Below are 18,970 nucleotides of genomic sequence, written 5' to 3'. Positions count from 1 at the left end.
TGTATTTCATCCTATTTTAGATAGTATGATGGAAAATGGAATACCATCTCTAATTTATTAGCTCAAATTAAAAGCAAGATTATGAATCCTTATATTTAATGCTGAAAGCCTTTTTTATGTCCCGAACAGAAATGGGATGTTCTGGAATTGCTTATGTTTATTCACAATTTAGGAGGCAATGAGATCATCAACAACATAAATCACATGGATATATAGAAATCTAAACTTTTATTAGGACTTGTGGTACTGATAAAGAGAGCTAAGAAAGTCTGATTCCAATAAAAGAGAAAGCTGAAACAAGCAAAAAAGAAACCTTAGACAGTTTAGGAACTATTTAGGAGACAACCACATCCCCACCAATACTGGCAAGGCAAGCTTCTGAATAAACTGAACAAACCCCACACTCACATGCACTGATGATGTCACCTAGTTGGGTAATGAAATGTCTGCAAGCAGGCAACCAAGCCCAGAGAGCATCAAGAACTCCATAAGTCTCATTGTTTGGAAAGGAAAGTTCATAATTAGCAACAGTAACAAAACTTTCTTATTAATCTCTTGTTGGAAAGAGTTGAGAATGACACACAGTACTACCTCTATTACAATGAATACTAAATTCCAGTGTACTTCCTTCTATATTGTGAACAAGGTTTAAAGGAAGAAAATTTTCAAAAAGCTAATGTTGAAATTGTGAAGAAATTAGAAGGCAGTTGACATATAATGATATATGTAATTACTGATTTAATTTCCAACTCACTTAATATTTTACTTGGTAAACCACATTCACTTAATGCCTTGCTGTAACCTAGCCTCTCGTTTCTTCTTAACTATTAAGGCAACATCATTTTTCAGTTTACTTATACTTGACTCAAGTTGTTCTCCAAAATCCTTCAACAAGTGTGATTGTCTCTCAGTAAAAAGTCGAAGTAGTTGGATGTTATCTTCATCCTAAAAATAAAATAAATAACATTCTTTCCTGTAATATTGTATAGTAAAAAATGTTTAAATAATAGTGCGGTTCATAACGTCTATCAAGGAAATAGGAACTTTGATACGAAAACAGCAAATGGACAGTCTATAGAACAAAGTTTTTTCAACAAGGTACTTTAAATAATTACTGTATACATTAATTGATATTTATCACATTAGTCACCAACAATTTTGATTTAGAATAGAAAGTATTTTTAGTATCCTAAATTTGAAGCCTCTGGATCAGTGGAGCAGGTTCAAATTTTTTTAATACTGGTTCTGTGAGTGTGGCTTGGTGGGTGTGGCTTGGTGGGCATGTCAGGAGAAGGATACTGTAAAATCTCCATTCCTTCCCCACTCAAGGGGAAGGTTACTGCAAAATTCCCATTTCCTCCCAATCACTTGGGACTCGGGAGGCAGAGAATAGATGGGGGTGGGGCCAGTCAGATGTGGTATTTACCGGTTCTCTGAAGTTCTCAAAATTCCCACTTCTGGTTCTCCAGAACTGGTCAGAACCTGCTGAATATCACCTCTGATCTGTTTATATTTAAAGCAAAAGGGGATAAGCCTAAGCTTTGTTGAGGCCTCCCTGGCAGCAAGTCAAGGTACCCATTTTGGCCCTAATCTAAAATTGGCCCAGTTGATGGTGGTGATCTGGGGGCTATAAAAGGCTGTGAAGAAAGTACTAGGTGTGAAAACCTGAAGAAAAATAAATTACTCAGACCTTGTGGAAATGATATCCAGAAAACACAAACTGTTTAGAACTAAGGAGAACATAATCTGCGTCTTTCCAAGATAATTATAATGTATACCGGGGCTCTGTAGTGTTGTAGTTTTAAGAACTGTCCTCTGATCACATTCATTTTCTGGTAGAAGGATTTGAGAGCTTTAGCAAATTCAGCATCACAGCTGACCCGAGAGCTGCACACTGTGCGACTATCTCTTGATGCTGCTGAAATTATCTTATTAACGTGGAGTTTTGAAGGAGATTTTAAGATCTTACCTATAAGAAGATTTAAAAATCAATATCAATGGATTGAGAATAGGAATGCATTGTACAGAAGGGGACCCACCATAAAATGTTAGAGTGTTATTTGTTTGAAGCTCAATTTGCAATCATACCTAATCTCAAATATACACTTGTTAACAAAATACAGGTAGTTCGTTATTTAAAACCATTCTTTAGTAACTGTTCAAAATTACAGCACCACTGGAAAAAGTGACTTATGACCATTTTTCACACTTAAAACTATTGCAACAACCTTGTGGCCATGTGATAAAAATTCAGACACTTGTCAATTGACTCACATTTATGACTGTTGCGGTGTCCCAGGGTCTTGTGATCACCTGCAATCTTCTGACAAGCAAAGTCAGTGGGAAAGCCAGATTCACTTAACAACCATATTACTAACTTAACTACTGCAGTGATTCACTTAACAACTGTGGCAGGAAAGATTGTAAAATGGAGTAAAACTCACTTAACAAATGTTTCATTTAGCAACAGAAATTTGGGGCTCAATTGTGATGATAAGTCAAGGACTACCTTTAAAGCTCTTGTCTGTATCCTAATTTTGTTGTGATATTTGCAATCATGCATCATAGCTTAGAAATTTGTGATGTGGTACTTAAGTTGTTTGACTGGTAACACCTAGATTCAAATCCACTCTCGGCCACAGAATCTCATTGGGTGACTTGAGGCCAGGAAGTCCAACCTTCATCACAGGATTGTGCGGGGGGGAGGGGGGATATAAGGAACAGTATTTATGTACACTGCTTTTGCTCTTGAATTGCTCTGTTGGAAAACAGATATTAATAAATAAATAATAACTAAATAAATGATCTTCAGAATACCATCCCACTACAAAGTCAAAAATGAATATTTCAGATGAAACCAGTTGGAGCCACCTGATTTTGTGGCCTAAAGGTGGAGCTCTAGCCTCACAATCAGGAGGTTGTGAGTTTGATCCTAGGCAGAGGGGAGATGTAGGGTCTCCTGCTTGGGCAGAGGGTTGGACTAGATGACCTGCAAGATCCCAACTCTGTTATTCTGTGGAGCATTCCATCCCGGTCTCAAGTTAATAAAATAATTATTTTAAAAGTTCCCGTTCTCAGCAATTCTAGATGGGTTTAAGAAATGTTTGACATTGTACTTCAACAACATCTGGAGGGCTATAAGCTTTGGTAACAGCTGGCTTATCAATTTCAAAGTAAACATAAAGAAAAGTAAAGAATTACATTTTTACTTACATTTTACTTCTGTAAGATACTTACAGAAATGGGTTTCTGCCTCATATTCTTTCAGTTTAGCCTTCAGATGTATGTTTTCCTCTGTCAGAGATCTATTAATATCTCTAAGTAATTCAGTCTCTTGTTCTAGTTTTAACAGCTTTTGATAAAGTTCAGCAATATGGCTTTCTGTATCCTGAATAAAATATATTATTATTATATTATTTAGGATGTGTGTATGCAATTATTCAGATGGAAATTGCGATTAATAATGCAAGCTTTTTCATTGAATTAAAATGGTTATTGGCAATTTAAAAGCAAAGCCCAGAGCTTGGTGCAGAATGTTTGAACTGAAGTCACAGAATAAATACTTGAAGCCATTTGCAGACCTGGGAGGGCAGGGGCACCAAAACGTACTGATAATTTATAAATCATAAAGTACATAAGATCTCCCTTTGAAGTTGGTTACTGTTGAGTATGTTTCTGGAGAAGCCTTCATTCATTTGGGAATCACTTCCTCAAGAAAAAAGAAAACAGCTGTCCCATCAGCAAGAAACAATTATATTAATGACTGCAGATATACACATTACAGAGACAAAGACAAAGACTTGGGACATTAAATCAATGCCAATTCATAGCAACCACATAGATTGACCAACTCCAGAAGCTCTTCCCCATCTTGGCTCTTCAGAACTTCCAGCGTATTGCTGCTGTATGGTAATATCTGATCTAATGAGACACAGTATCACTAAATAAATCATTTTTCCTTTCTATAATAATGGGAATCACTCTCAAAACAGCAGTTCAGAGTGGAAGCTGATCCAGATAGGAATATTGCATGAGCTAAAGACTAAAATCCCATCATACAGTCCTACGTTGGCTATCCTTCAAAAGCAATAGCTGCTCACTTCTGAAAAATAATTCCATAGTTGAGAACTGAACGTATAAAGGCACATCTGTTTAAAGTTTGCCAAGTTAGGAGCATGACCCTAAGCCACCCAGAGTTATTCTGTGGTAAGATGAGCAGCAATAAATTTAATTAATCAATAGCAAAATGCAGCCCTAGTAAGTACATGAAAATTCCCAGAAACCACATGGAAAGTTCAGGCCTCAAGTTGGGAAGTCTTCTTAACCTGTTTCTCCTTTATCAATCATTCTCATATTTCTGTTTTCCTAACAGAAGAGGTAGCCTTTTTCTGATTCCCTACTTTTTCCTTTCTGCTGGTTTCTTCGGGATTTAGGTCAGAACTCGTGATGTTAATTCACCCCTTAATTCACCCCTTTCTTCTAGCACCGTGATGGCGAACCTATGGCACGTGTGCCAGAGTTGAAACGCAGAGCCCTCTCTGTGAGGGCGCACGCTGTCACCAGCTGCTCTTCTGTTTCCGGCACGCACATGCACACCAGCCAGCTGGTCTTCACAGGCACTGGAGCACTGGAAAACGGCCTGAAAAACAGCCCAAAAACCGGCTGTTTCCTGGGCCTTTACCAGGCCATTTTGGGGGCATTTCCCAGGCTATTTTTCGGGCCTTTTTCAGGCCATTTTTCGGGCCTTTTTCCAGCTATTTTTTTGGGTGTTTTGGGCCAAAAAAAACCCGGCCTGAAAATAGCCCTGAAAATGGCCAAAGCCAACCAAAAAAACAGGCATGTGTGCGCCGGTCAGCTGGTCTTAAGGTTTCCGGTGCTCCGGCCCACACATGCACACTTGAGATACTTGAGAGACCGCCTACTGCCAATCACCTCCACCAGACCGATTCAATCGCATCGATTAGGCCTCCTCCGAATTCCATCTTCCAGCCAGTGCAAACTGGCAACTACCCGGAGGAGGGCCTTCTCGGTGGCTGCTCCGTCCCTTTGGAACGAACTCCCCGTGGAGATTCGGACCCTCACCACCCTCCAATCCTTCCGCGCTGCTGTAAAGATCTGGCTGTCCCGGCTGGCCTGGGGCTAAGATTAAAGCTCCACTCGAATGGTGTGATTGTTGCGTTTTTTCTCTTTTAATATGTTGTATTGTTTACTGTTTGTCGTTTTCCCCCTCCCTTTTGAATTGTGAGCCGCCCTGAGTCCCTTCAGGGAAAAGGGCGACATACAAATAAAGGCAAATACAAATACAAATACAAATACACACATGTTCCGGTTTGGGCACTTGGTGCCGAAAAGGTTCACCATCACTGTTCTAGCATATCAATGGGATTTTTTCCCTTCCTTTTAGTCCTGATCCCTTTATCATCTATAGAAATCCTGGCAGCAGTTCGATATTGGTTGCTCTTCCAAAACTCTGGGACGGACAGTTGCCAACGTTGGGAAATCTGTTTCTATTATGTTGCAAGGGAGCTGTGATACTATTCCTACAATAGTGCTTTTTCCCCATAAACATTTGTGCAAGATTGAATGTCAGTCCTGAGGATATCCCAAATGATGTGAGAATGCAATGGCATCAAACTACACTCTTCAGTAAATCTCCCATTAACTGTTGCACAACGATCTCCTCCAACCTTTGAAGATTCTGAACAGTGGGTCAAGAAAGTAGGGTCTTTCTGTCCGGATGATCCAATTCCAGGCAACATTTCCAGCCTTATCACACATATAACATGTTATACCACCAGTCCCACTGTCCCACTCCAGTATAACTTTATACTTCTTTCTCTATTCGCTTAAACTTTTCTAATTGTGGCCTTTCCCCAACAACCTTCTAGGATCCTCTTCCCCCTTTCCCTGGACTCCCTCCTGACTCTGTTTCATGCTCCTTCTCTATTCAAAATCAGGCCAAGCACATAAAAGCATGCATTATTTGAGCTGTGTAGAAATGAAGAATACACTATTTTTAACTGCTGGTCACACACTCACCAGATCACCTTGTATTAAAATCCCCGCTTTTGGATTATCGATAATATATGAGCTTTCGCTAATGACAGCCATGCCTTCCTCAGTAGAACACAATTCTGCACATCCTTCTGTAGGAGCAGGAAAATATTGTTACTTAAGAAGCATGCAATATTTTCTAGCTGAAAATAGGATCATTTTGTGTCAATATCATTTATTTTTCTATCAGGGATCCTGAGTAACCTTGAAGTTACTTGGACTGATATGCCCTTAGGCTTCAGAATTTTATTTTACAGATTCTTTACATCATGCTTCTAAATAAATTAGCCTCAGCTACCCTGGGTGATCCTTCTTCGCCTCTCACCTGATGGCATATTCTGCTACTTAAGGTCCCTGCAGGCATCCCACTCCTAGCCAACAACCACCATTATGATATTGCTCATGCTCAGTATCCTAGGGAAACAAGGAAGCATGATAGAGGACCCAGTGTCACCTAGGAAGGCTAAGCATGCTGGACGAATGACATCCAAGTGATGTCATGCAGAGTCACTGGATCAAAGAGATGGATGGCTTTAAAACTAAATAAATAAATAAACTGTTTCCAACAGAACAGTCAGAATTTTGTAGCTGTGGTAGTCTAATAATGAACAAGCAAGATGTAATAAAGAACCAACCAACAGTAAAAAGAATTGTGCATTTGGTCCAAAAGTCAATAGTACAACTTTCTACACTGAAAATTGAACTTGATCTGGTATAGTATTGTAAGGTTTTTGAATTCAGCTCAGAATCTGATAATTCCAATGTAACTCTGAATACGAGGCTACTGATTATCAGTTTTTATTTTCTGGAGAAAGCAAAAAGACTTGATGGCATTTTTGTCTCCCACCTTAACAGAGCAGGCATAAAGAGAGAAAAAAAACAGGCTCGAGCCTCACCGTCTCGTGGGAAAAAAAACTTTTTGTCAAACTTCTTATAGTCTTATACAGCTTGAACAGCTCATCATAGTGTTAGAAACATTATTTCATGTTACACAAATATCATGATTTTTCTCAGTGCACTGAAAACAATGGACCTTAGAAGAGGAAAGAAATACATTTGCTGGGATATAAAACAGAGCTTTGTTAGGGAATGCTGAACACACATTTCAAGTTACAAGCAAGGTTGTTGACACAATCCACTTGTTACTTTACTAGACTAAGCTTGGCAATTCGCCTAGAAGTTTTATCTATGAATTTGGCATGTTAGGTTACAATGGAGCTTCTCTCAACAGCAATTTAACAAAAGCTGAATTGTTACACTCTGTGTATGCTCTAATCCTTCAGAAGTCCTTTCAGTATATATGTGGTATTATTCCAGCTGTTTATAATGCAAAATGATCTGCAATGCTTAGAAGCCACAGCCATGGGAATAAAATATGATATTATTATTTTCTTCCTTTCAATTATTGTATTGTTTCTGCTTAGTTTAATATTTATTAGGTCTATTTGGCCAATAAATTCACAGATACAGGCATAATACATATATCTGTACTTATAAACATACATATATACGTTTTTATTACTTTTTTGCAGGTTTCCAAAGACTAGCTCTTTATATCAACAAGCCAAAGTAGGGTGGGGAATCTTTGATAGACTCTTGATATTCCTGAACTATTGACACAATAAGCCTGGCTAAAGGTGAGGCAAGATGGAAGCTTAGTGCACCAACATTTGGAAGGCTACAGGTTTTCCATTTCTAAATAAACTCTATATCAGTACACTGCAAGTACCTTCTAGTTGAAGGGAACAAGGTAAGGGATAAGGGAGTAAGAATAATCTGTTGGATTGCATGGTAGACTCTTGATCAGAAATCTCTTGCCTCTAGTAAAGAATAGTATTTGAGCATTCCATGAGTAAAGTTGGAGTTGGTAGCAGCCAAAGATTACCCTGACCAGTATTCTTCCTAGTGTTAGCAGAGAATTCTGCATAGCGGACACAGAGAGCTAAAATACTTACTAAAAAGTAATATGTTAAAGCCTTGGCAGGCCAAAGTTATGATCAGTGATGGAAGCCAGCATCTACTGTATGAGTCTACTTGGTGACAATCATGGCATTGGGAAGAATGCAATTTAGAATGTAAGATGAGATCATTCTAAACAGCTTGAATGAATGAGAACAATGGACATGTTGCGTGTTTCCAAAACTGAGAATGATTTAATAGATCAGAATACGGCAGTGTCTTACAGAGGAGGGAGGCAAGGAGGATTAAGAAACTTCCCAACAGTGAGGACAATTAACCAGTGGAACAGCTTGCCTTCAGAAGTTGTAAGTGCTTCATCACTGGAAGTTTTTAAGAAGAGGCTGGACAGCCACCTGTCTGAAAAGCTACAGGGTCTTCTGCTTTAGATAGAATTAGATAGAAATCTTTGTTAACATTTCATTCTGATTCACGAGTCACACGCTGTCCAATTTAGTTAATTATTGAATATTAAATTTATCAATAACAGGTTTTGAAACCTGTAACTCTAACACAGATAGTCCTTGACTTACGACTGCAATTGGGACTGGAAATCTGGTTGTAAGTCATTATTGTCGTAAGTGATTCCTAACAGAATGAGTGGAATATGAACATAAGGAGAGAACATGGGTGGGAAAACCATCAAGATTACATAGTATAAAATCGCTGCATGAAAATAAAGAGAAATAATTATGCTACAGAATGACGGTCAAGTTTGTGAAGTTATGCTAATGAGAAATATGAAAAAGGAAGTTTGCTGGAATGATAAGTAGAAAGAAGCTGCGAATGAGAAAAGAATGCAAATAGGAGAATGACTGCAGAAGAAAACTGAGGATGAGAGGAAGCTGTCACAGAATGTGTACGGAGAGAAAAAAGAAGGTTGTAAATAATGTAGTCCACAGGAGCAAGAGTCACTAAGAAAAAAAAAGCAGCAAAGAAAAAAAAGCAGCAAAGTTAACTGAACCTTTCCATGTGTTAACTTAGTAACATGGTTGTTAAGTGAATCTGGATTCCCCATTGACTTTGCTTGTCAGAAGGTTGCAAAAGGTGATTACATGACCCCGGGACACTGCAAATGTCATAAATATGAACCACTTTCCAAGCATCCGAATTTTGGTCATGTGACCATGGGGATGCTGTAATGGTCGTAAGTGTGAAAATCAGTCAGAAGTCATTTCTTTCAGTGCCCTTGTAACTTTGAATGATCACTACATGAACTGTTGTAAGTTGAGGACTGTCTATTCAGCCTACTACATGTGTAAATATCTTGAGGCATAAGACAGTGTTGAGGGAGTTATGCTACTATGCTAGGTAGCATAGTCAGCAGCAGGGGTGGGCTGCTGGCGGTTTGCAGAGGTTCAGGAGAACCTCTAGCTAAGATTCTGTGCAGTTTGGAGAACCCCCAAATCCCACTTCTGGCTGGCCCTGCCCACTCCGCCCCTCCCAGAAATCCCCAAGCGGCCCGTTTTGGAAGCAGTTAAGTGCAGGGCGCATGTGGAGTTCGGGCCTGTTTCTGGCCTCCAGAGTGCCTCCGGAGCCCAGGGAGGCCGTCTTTGCCCTCCCGGAGGCTTGAGGAAAGCGTCTGGAGCCAAGGGAGAGCAAAAACACCCCTGCTGCCATGGTGCAGGAGGCCGACTAGGCTATGCCCACCATGGCCATGCCACCCAGCAACCCAGCAGAGGACCACTTGCTAAAATGTTAGAAGCCCGCCCCTGGCACAGAAGAGTCTTAGGTAACAAATGGGAAATTTAAGGAAAGGGTTGATATTGATCAGGAAGTAAGTACCATATATATGATATCCCTTGGTGCAATGTTTTGAAGCCTTTCTGCAAGCTGAGGTTGCCAGAGTAGGCTAGCAAGCCCAAGAGTACAGGATTTTTTAATGTTTCAAAAAAACAATAAAAGACAGGTTTATACCGTGTATTTGTATATATAGACATGAAGCTTATCAAGATGCAAATGTAATTTAACAACGCTGAAATTAAAAGAATACCTTGAAGTCCCCACAAGTCAACAATTAAAGCATTTCTCTGTAGATAATTCAAAAAATCTTGGGAAACCTTCATGGATGAAAATTGAATCAATTCTTCTATTTTAGGATTTGCATTTTTCCAAGCAGGTTTTGTGTATAATACATATGGGAGATCATAAACTTTATATCTAAATATGCAAAAGAAGCAATTGTTCAATGAAAAGTCAGTTATTTTATTACTATTTATTTTTGCACTCCTTTTCCTCTGAAAGAAGCCCAGAAACAAAGCTAAAAAGAATCAAAGCAACCTTCTTTTAAAGGAAAAAAATGAAATTGAGCATTAACCCTTAAAGGCACATACCTTCAACAAGACAATAAAAATATGAGACTCAGAATATGTTCATTTTTAAATGATAAATGTAAAAAAAAAAGAATACCCAATTTGAATTCCCCTTTGGGCAAATTCTTTAATCCATTTAACTCCAAGGCACTGAAAAATGTGAATCTGGAAATCAATTCTTTTGCCCAGCAATTCTAAAGGGTCAATAATCATATCATCATCTGTCAAAGGTCTGTGGAGTGGAAAGAGAAAAAAAGGATAAGAGTAGTGCGAAGCATGTAAGAGACTAGTGACATTCATCCTGTCGGGATGTGAAGACCGCTATGAACCTGTTCCAACCCCTCCCTTTAAGATGGCTGCATGGAAGACAATAAAAATGAATGCTTCATTTGTGATGACCTGGGGCAAGGCATGGAGGCAGCACAGTCAGCTGATAGTTTGAACTCCCCTATATTGCTCCAGCTTTCCCCCAAACGCTCTCATGTTTATGGCAAATCCCGGAGCAATGCAATCACACACACACACACTAAGCGCCCCTTTTCACAGCATCTCCTTAAGTCTCAAGTCTCCAGGTGTGCCTTGTGAAGAAAGATGGGGTGCTCTCCTCATGAGTCGTTGGGTTGGCCTGCACTGTTCCTGCCTCCTCTCCACTTTCCATGCTCGGGGATCGGGGGGGGGGGGGGGCGATCCTTGTTTATCACCTGAGCTTGGTTGCTCCTCACCTCCACTGCCTGCCCTCTCTTTCTCTCTCTCTTGGTAGTCCTGCCTTTGTTCTTCCCTGCTGGCAAGCCGTCCCAAGCCTAAGGGACCCGGGGCTGCCTCATCCTTCTCCTCCCTGCATTCCTCAGAAGCCATTGAGGCTTCTTCCCTCGACTTCCGTTGACCGCAGCTCCGGATCATCTTTCTCCAAGGACTCAGGCTCCTACGGGGCTATGACACATTTATCAAATAACCATTTATCATTCTATCCAAATTTGGACTTGTTAACTCTGAATTCTGAGTTATTCTCACTATTGAGGAAAATTATCTGCATTATGTTATACTTACCATGTTCCATAGGCCAGAGAAGAGCCTTTCCTGGGTTAATTTTTATCCTGCAGTTATGATACATAAATGCTTACCTCCCGTTTTGCATACATGGGATAATGTTGATCAATAGGATTGCTTCCTCCATTCCTTCAGAATTCAGAAGTTCTATTTGTTCCTCAAGCTTCATGCAATACGCAAGAGATTGGAGCCAGATATGAGCAGATCCGAGATGAATTGCCTCCACAGGATCCCAAAATGGATCACTCTCTTTGTCAACTTGTACATCTTCTCCATTTAAAAACTGCCGGTAAAGCTCTTCCATTAAAAATTTTCTGTTGATGAACTTGGGTTTTGACCAAATCCATACCTACAAAAACCAATTCTATTCTGTCTTAACTTTTTATACTCTGAAAACCACATGTATTGTTCAAAAAGATAGAGGCAGCATAGACAGAAATCTCTGCTTGGATCAAAAGTTCTGGAAATTGTTATAAATGTATGTCTTCACTTCCAGACTAATTAAGAAAAGAGAGGCTGAACACATGGTACATGATCATTACTTTTTGCTTTTGTTAATAAAAAATAAGCAAGGATTAACAAGTAAATAATCTGCCTTCCAAGTGAACAGTCCCTAGAGGTATTTGGCATTTTATTTTCTGAAAAAGGATGACCATCAGAGTTCAGTTTTATTTGAACTAGGAGAGGTAGGAGTTGCAATGTGTCTGAAGTTTAATATCTCTTCTTTTTTTTAACAGCTAACTGGATAATTATGCATGTATATTTGAAATATTTTTCCTATGGATATATCTCAACACATATGCTTTAATAAATACGTGGAGAAGAAAGAAGACAGAAGCAGCATAGATCTTTGTCCATGAATACCAAGAAAATCCAATATCATAAAATATTTCTTTACATTTGAACAGCTAATTTGGAGATTCAGCACTAGGGTCAACCTCACTCAAAATGAGACCAATCACAGCACCATAAATGCCTTTAGATGGGAAAAGAACATTCACAAGAAACTCAGACTGCAATTCAATGCTCTCTTGCAATAATGCAATCTTCTACTCATGCAGAAGTAGGTTCGTACCTGGTTAGTAACTTTGTGTTCTACTTTAATTATGATCTCTTTTTGCAGGTCATAACCTCTGGAGTCCGAGGATGCTAGATTTTTCACTTTCAGTTCTAACTTTAGGTCCTGTTAAAGAAAAGCTCAACATAATATTTTTGTTGAGTGATACTTTGGCATAAATGTGGAAAGCTACCAAAAGCAAACTCTTGGATATTCTTGTGTCTACATATTTTCCAATGTTAGGTTCCTTTAATTATTCTGCAACATTATTTATTTGAGAGCCTAATCAGTCACTGTCAGGCCTGCAGTTTTATTCCTTTTAGGATATTTGGCCTGCCACACTCTCTATTATTTCATTATGCTGTTTCATTAGTGTAGTAATTGGGAGGGGGGAATAGAAAGGAGTAGTATTGTGGAATGTGTTGTCATTCCTTTCTAGAAGCCCAGGGTCATCTTTTGTCTCCGCACCTCTGCATCTGACCAGAACCAGCTGGGTGGAGATGCCAGCATGGCCGAAGAAGATTGGACCATGTGATGGAATTATGGGTGTGGGATAAGATCATGAACTTTCAACTGGGTGGAATCCCAGGAAGCTGTTAGATTTGGGATTCCACAGATGTGCCAACATGTCTGTCTTATTAAATTGGAACTTTGATGAAAGTTTTGCCTTGGACTCTAATTTAATTCTGCATGGTATTTGGAACGCTGACAGTCACAACACTACCCTATTCTGTAAAGAAACATTATTGTTCTTATTTATTGAATGACAATACAAAAATAGATTACATAACTGAATCAAGAGATGCCCTCAAGCTACTCATGTTCTCATGTTCTTTCTGAGCACGTACAACTGTACCAAGAATGGACTGTGCCATAGTTCCACGTGAGACAAATCCACACACAAGATTTCCATCTTCTGGTGACTGGGTTCCCACAGAAATAAATCTTTTTTATAGTCAGTCAATTTTAAGTTAACTAACATGTCTATTTTGTTTATAAACTAGCTCTACCCATTTTTCCCTTACATCAGAGGTGCCAAACTCGTGGTGTCACTTCGTTGTCATGTGACGTATCACAATTTCTCCCCCTTCATTAATTTGGGGTGGGCATGGCCAATGCGTGATGCATCCAGCCCACAGGCTGTGAGTTTGACATCCCTGCCTTACATCATGAGATAACTGCTGAGCTGCAACTCCCAAAAATCTAGCATATAATAAAGAGAGAAGCATCAATTCAAGCCATACCTTCTTCAACTCTATACTCATCTGATTTGCTTCAGCAACCAATGGCATCAACTTAATATAATCATGGAATGCAGCAAGGACACTGGGATCTGGCTTGCCATCCTTCCTGTTTGCAGCACCTTTCAGAAAAGCAGCCCAGGGTCAAGACTAAACCAATAAAGTTGCCTGCATTTATTTATTTTTGAGAGAAATTAATAATTTATTGGAACATATATAGGATTACATCTTTTGCTAGCTTACATTGACTATCATATTGTGCAAACTTCCCTTTGTTGATGAGACAATGACCTAGGCACAGTATTACTTTAAGATTTTGGATGGTGCCCGCCTGTCAACTACAAGTTCATGTCCCAGTTCCATACTTTGCAAAATGCTGCATGGAATAGAGGGATAGGTTTGTTAGTCTCTCTGATTGTTATTAAGACATGGAGCCCCTTCAATCCTAGCTCACTGAACAGATCTTCAAACAATGAACAATGTTTACAATGAAAAAAACAGCACCTTGTTACAAGTTTCAAATTACAAACCTCGACAGGAGAATGATTACAGTCAGATGCTTACCAAGTTTGTCTACACTGAAGCCTTTGGCAGCTGCCAGCTCTGATTGAATGAAGTCGTAATCATATCTGCTCAGATCCTCACAGGTGCGGTTGATTGGAGGGCCAATGTAGAGGTATGCACTGTTTGATCCCAAAATTAGCCTGTCCTGAAGGATTGTATACACTATGCATGCTGAAAAGATTTCTATTTCATTGTAGTTTATAAGCTTATCAAAGACCAAAATTGTTAACTGAATATTCTTGTTTTGAAGCCAGGAAAAGGGTAAGAGACCTGTTATTTAAAAGGGACTGAAATGTTGTTTTTAAATTTGTTTATTCTTTTTTTAAAAAAAAAAATAATAATGACCGAGCAACAGAAAAAATAAAGCCCAAAATAAAAATTCATACATTGTCAAAGAAGAAGTAAAAAACATATAAAAGCACTGAGCTCTTAAGTGAAAAGAACTCTTTCAAATGGCTTAACTACAAACTCAGCATGTGGCTTTAAGGCTTACGCCATCTGTTTCAGAGACGGTAGTCTATTTTTTTCACTACCGGTTTGGTAGAGGGAATGCGTGCACATCTGGGAATCCACAGAACTTTCTGCACATGCGCAGAAGGTCCTTGATGATGTTAGGATGGGCGGGTGGAGCCTTGCACCACCACCACTACTGGTTCACCCAAACCGGTGAGAACCAGCAGCATACCACCTCTGATCTGTTTCCTTATAACATTAGCCCTTTTTTCTAAAATACACAGATAATACTAATGCAATATTAGCCTGCTTAAAACTAAATAAGGAACTTCTAATAAAATTACGTAATGAAGAACTTTGTGCTCTGCACAATGTACAAGTGTCCAGTACATCCAAAATGAAAGATTCAAACCTCCAATTTATCCTGAAATGATTTTGCTATTTCTCATCTTGTTATCCAGCTTGCTTTGATATTTCTCAATCCAGCTTCAGAATTATTAAATAATTGTGAAACTGCTGAGAAGAGGAAAAGAACCAGAGATCACATCTTGGATGTCTTTGAGGAAAGTGAGATGTGAGACTAACAAACCAATGAGTAAGTGTGCTGTCCAATTTCGGCTGCAATGGATTTGATCTGGAAGACTTTAAAAATGCTTCTGAGGACAAGTTCAGAACATTCAAGAGGAAGAGTCAAAAAGTAAAATTGGCTGTTTCAAACGTAGTCTACCATATTTTTCGGAGTATAAGATGCAACTTTTTTCCTCAAAAAAGAGGCTGAAAATATGGGTGCGTCTTATACACCAAATATAGCATTTTTTGCCACCTAAAGCCACCCCCCTTCACCAAAATGGCTGTGCATACCCTTATGGAGGCTTTCAGAGAGTTCCTGGGGGCTGGGGAGGGCAGAAATGAGCAAAAAATGGGCCATTTCCCCCCCCACAGCCCCCAGCAGCACTCTGTAAGCCCCCCAAGGCTATCATGCCTTTTTTTAAAAAAAAGGCCCGTTTTTGCAAAAAACTGGCCATTTTGGGGAGGTTTGCAGACTGCAAAAACTTCCCCCCCTCTTTTGGAAAGCTCTTTAACTGATTGATGAGAATTACATTGATCAAGTGCTGTGCCAGCAAAGTCTTAGGTGCTGAAGATTGTCAGTGATTTCCTTCTCCACCACATGGATAAATACACCTGGAAACATCTACCTGCCTACTCTCTCTCTTCCTACCTACCTACTGTATTTCTCTCTCTCCCTCCCTCTATCTACCTACGTATCTACCTACCTACCTACCTTCTCTCTCTCTCTCTCTCTCTCTCTCTCTCTCCCTACCTACTGTATTTCTCTCTCTCTATCTCTACCTACCAACCAGTGGTAGGTTTCAAAATGTTTTAGAACCTCTTTTGTAGGTGTGGCCTGCTTTGTGGGAGTGGCTTGCCAGCCATGTGACTGGGGGGGAGTAGCTTGCCGGCCATGTGACTGGGAGAGAGTGGCTTGCCAGCCATGTGACTGAGTGGGAGTGGCTTGCCAGCCATGTGACTGGGTGGGTGTGGCCAAATTGTAAAATGTGATGAAACTCACTTAACAATGCTCTTGCTTAGCAACCAAAATGTTGGCTCAGAAACTCTGGCATTTGAAGCACGCAAGTCTTAAAGCTGTCAAGTTACAAGACCCTTGCATCACTAACCCTTTAGAAAAAAACCCCAGGGGTGTTCAAACTTGACAGCTTTTAAGAATTCAACTCCCAGAATTCCTCCCCTCGCTCTTCATCTTGATGATGTGTGGACAGGCGTTGGGGGAGCTGGAACTGGTTCTAAACGGCACTGTAGATTTGTGGAACCTCTTCTATAGAAGAGGTTAAAACTGGCAGGAACCCAGCCCTGCTACCAACCTACTCTCTCTCTCCTTACCTACTGTATTTCTCTATCTCAGTCTCTCTCTCTCTCTCTCTTTCTCTCTCTCTACCCCTCTACCTACCAACCTACCTACTCTCTCTCTTCCTACCTACTGTATTTCTTTCTCTATTTCTCTCTCTCTCTCCCTACCTACCTACTGTATTTCTCTCTCTCTCTCTATTTCTCTCTCTCTACCTACCAACCTACCTACTCTCTCTCTCTTTCTACTTATCTACTGTATTTCTCTCTCTATCTTTTCTTTCTCTATCCCTCTACCTACTTACCTACACACTCTCTCTCCCCCTACCTACCTACTGCATTTCTCTCTCTTTCTCTCCCTCTCTATCCCTCTATCTACCTACCTACTTTTTAAAAATTTGCCTCTTCAAAACCTTGGTGCGTCTTATACTCCAAAAATATGGTAGTTTCCTCATTACTTGAACAAACTTTGTTTTACTGAAACAAGATACTGGCAATGCCATCGTGTGGCTTAATTGTACTTACCCTGCTTTTTGAACCCAAATTTTGTCTTAGTTAACAAAATATAGTTAAAGAATTTACAGCATGTATGAACCCAATCTACTTTCCCTTTGATGCTTATATAATAGCCAAAGTAATAATTTTCTCTCCTAAGTATAATATTCTCTTGTGCTTTAACTTATATGAGTTGTGAGTTCAGTTGATATCCTCTGGTATCTGCCAAGACTTTGATGATAAATTTCCTGTTTATATTGCCTGTATAAAATGCAAAACCGGAGAGGCTGCCAAAACACTTATTAGGCCATAATGTTCAATAAAATGTTCAGCTTGGTGGCCATAATACTTGTATCTTCTCTCTCTTAATGGAGACTGAGTTCTTCCCAAATGATCCTAAGCCTCAGTTTGAAAATCCAGTTTGCTCAGTAGCTGTAGCAAAGATGAGTTTCAAGTTTGTATTTGGGAACAACAGCATTCTAAGGTAGGAGACACACCAGGACATGGGGGAAATGACAAATCCACACAAAACTCACCAGATGCTGAAGTTTAGTTTTCACCACAATGGGTACTCCATTCACAATGACCTTACATTTATCCCAAGGAGATACAGTAACTTTGCCATCGGTGTACGTGAATGTTGCATGCTTATCCAAAATGCTGGAAAAGAGCAAGACAAGCAATTCATACCAAAAGTCAAAGGTTTCCTGCTATAAATCCAGGACATATAAGATGGCTAGTAACACAACCATATATGGAACAAAGAAGACATCACTAGGAACAAGAAGGAGAAAATGAAGGGAGGACAATGTCCTCATTTTGCATATCACACATTTCTATTTCAGTCCTTACCAACACTTTCACATCTCACAAGTCATAAGAGATTACCTCCTCCTACGATAGCTTCTTATTTACTCAAGCTTAAGAGTTTTGAAAGGCTAAGGGCTGGAAAAGATAGAGCAATGTTTCAAAATGTTCAGTACTTTATCTGGGAGGAAATGTTTTAAAGTTTTAAATTTTCTTGTAATTATCTAAGGCTCATGTTACAATGGTTGTATGATTCCTGCCTCAAAATGGTGGCAAGAATTGTACCACAAATTGTAGTTGAAAAACACTGAGAAAGAAACAGCCCTGATGATCCATATGGGTCTGGAGGTTGTTATGATCCAATAGAAAAGGAATGGACACTCTAAGACAAATAAATATATTACATATAATTTGTCTTAGAGTGTCTATTCCTTTCTTACATTAGGAAAACAACATCTTACACACTAAGCTATACAGAAATGCCTGGAATATCACAGCTGTGAGACAGGGAGACAAAGCTATTAATAAGTCTCTTATTTAATAAGCCTCTTAGCACGCTTTTATATCTGCCTGAATAATCATTGCATAAAAATACAGAAAACCAAATTATATCCTCACCAAGTTTATGCACTCTCTCTGATAGTGAGCAGTAAATTGTTCTGATACATACCCCAAACCTCTGAGGATGATTGCGTTTGATGGAGATTGGCCAACCTCAGAAGACCCTGAAAGGAAAATATTTGCCTTGCATATTTGTGCCACACTGAATATTGATCTAGATCAGTCTATCTCAAACAGGCTCTTTCCAGATGCACTGGAACTGCATTTCCTAGACTGCCAAGACAGAATGGCCAATATTCTGCTGTTTGCAAATCTGAGAGTTTATTCCAGAGGTGGGTTCCTACAGTTCGCACCTATTCAGTAGAACCGGTTCGTCAAATCTACCGAACCGGTTAGAAGAGGTTCCACCAGTGGACCCGGAAAGCAGGCCACACCTACAGAAGAGGTTCCAAAATTTTTTGAAACCCAACACTGGTTTATTCATATATAAAGAGCATCAGATAAATTCAGGTTACCCTAGGGCTGTGTTCTGACCCCCAGGCCTGTGAATAAACCAGAAC

General features: G+C 39.5%; 1 protein-coding gene across 1 annotated transcript in view; it reads right to left on the bottom strand.

Moving 5' to 3' along the window:
• Positions 1-65: 65 nt before the first annotated feature.
• Positions 66-18,970, bottom strand: part of KIF28 (Kinesin-like protein KIF28P) — a 37,850-nt gene continuing 18,945 nt past the window's right edge. Inside the window, exons 11-22 of the mRNA XM_087717995.1 lie at positions 18,520-18,574; positions 17,579-17,702; positions 14,232-14,376; positions 13,671-13,789; positions 12,445-12,552; positions 11,444-11,718; positions 10,420-10,554; positions 10,004-10,170; positions 6,040-6,146; positions 3,238-3,388; positions 1,779-1,969; positions 66-945 (exon numbers count right to left, since the gene is read on the bottom strand). Of these exons, the coding sequence (XP_087574121.1) occupies positions 781-945; positions 1,779-1,969; positions 3,238-3,388; positions 6,040-6,146; positions 10,004-10,170; positions 10,420-10,554; positions 11,444-11,718; positions 12,445-12,552; positions 13,671-13,789; positions 14,232-14,376; positions 17,579-17,702; positions 18,520-18,574 (1,742 nt within the window). The 3' untranslated portion in view covers positions 66-780. The remainder of the gene's footprint in view (positions 946-1,778; positions 1,970-3,237; positions 3,389-6,039; positions 6,147-10,003; positions 10,171-10,419; positions 10,555-11,443; positions 11,719-12,444; positions 12,553-13,670; positions 13,790-14,231; positions 14,377-17,578; positions 17,703-18,519; positions 18,575-18,970) is intronic.

Source organism: Thamnophis sirtalis, unplaced genomic scaffold (genome assembly GCF_051295495.1).
Source record: "Thamnophis sirtalis isolate CommonGarterSnake01/CBP01778 unplaced genomic scaffold, rThaSir2_p1.2 scaffold_6, whole genome shotgun sequence".
Lineage (NCBI taxonomy): Eukaryota > Metazoa > Chordata > Lepidosauria > Squamata > Natricidae > Thamnophis > Thamnophis sirtalis.
The sequence above is the reverse complement of the archived record's forward strand: the minus strand, read 5'-3'. Positions and strand labels throughout refer to the sequence as shown.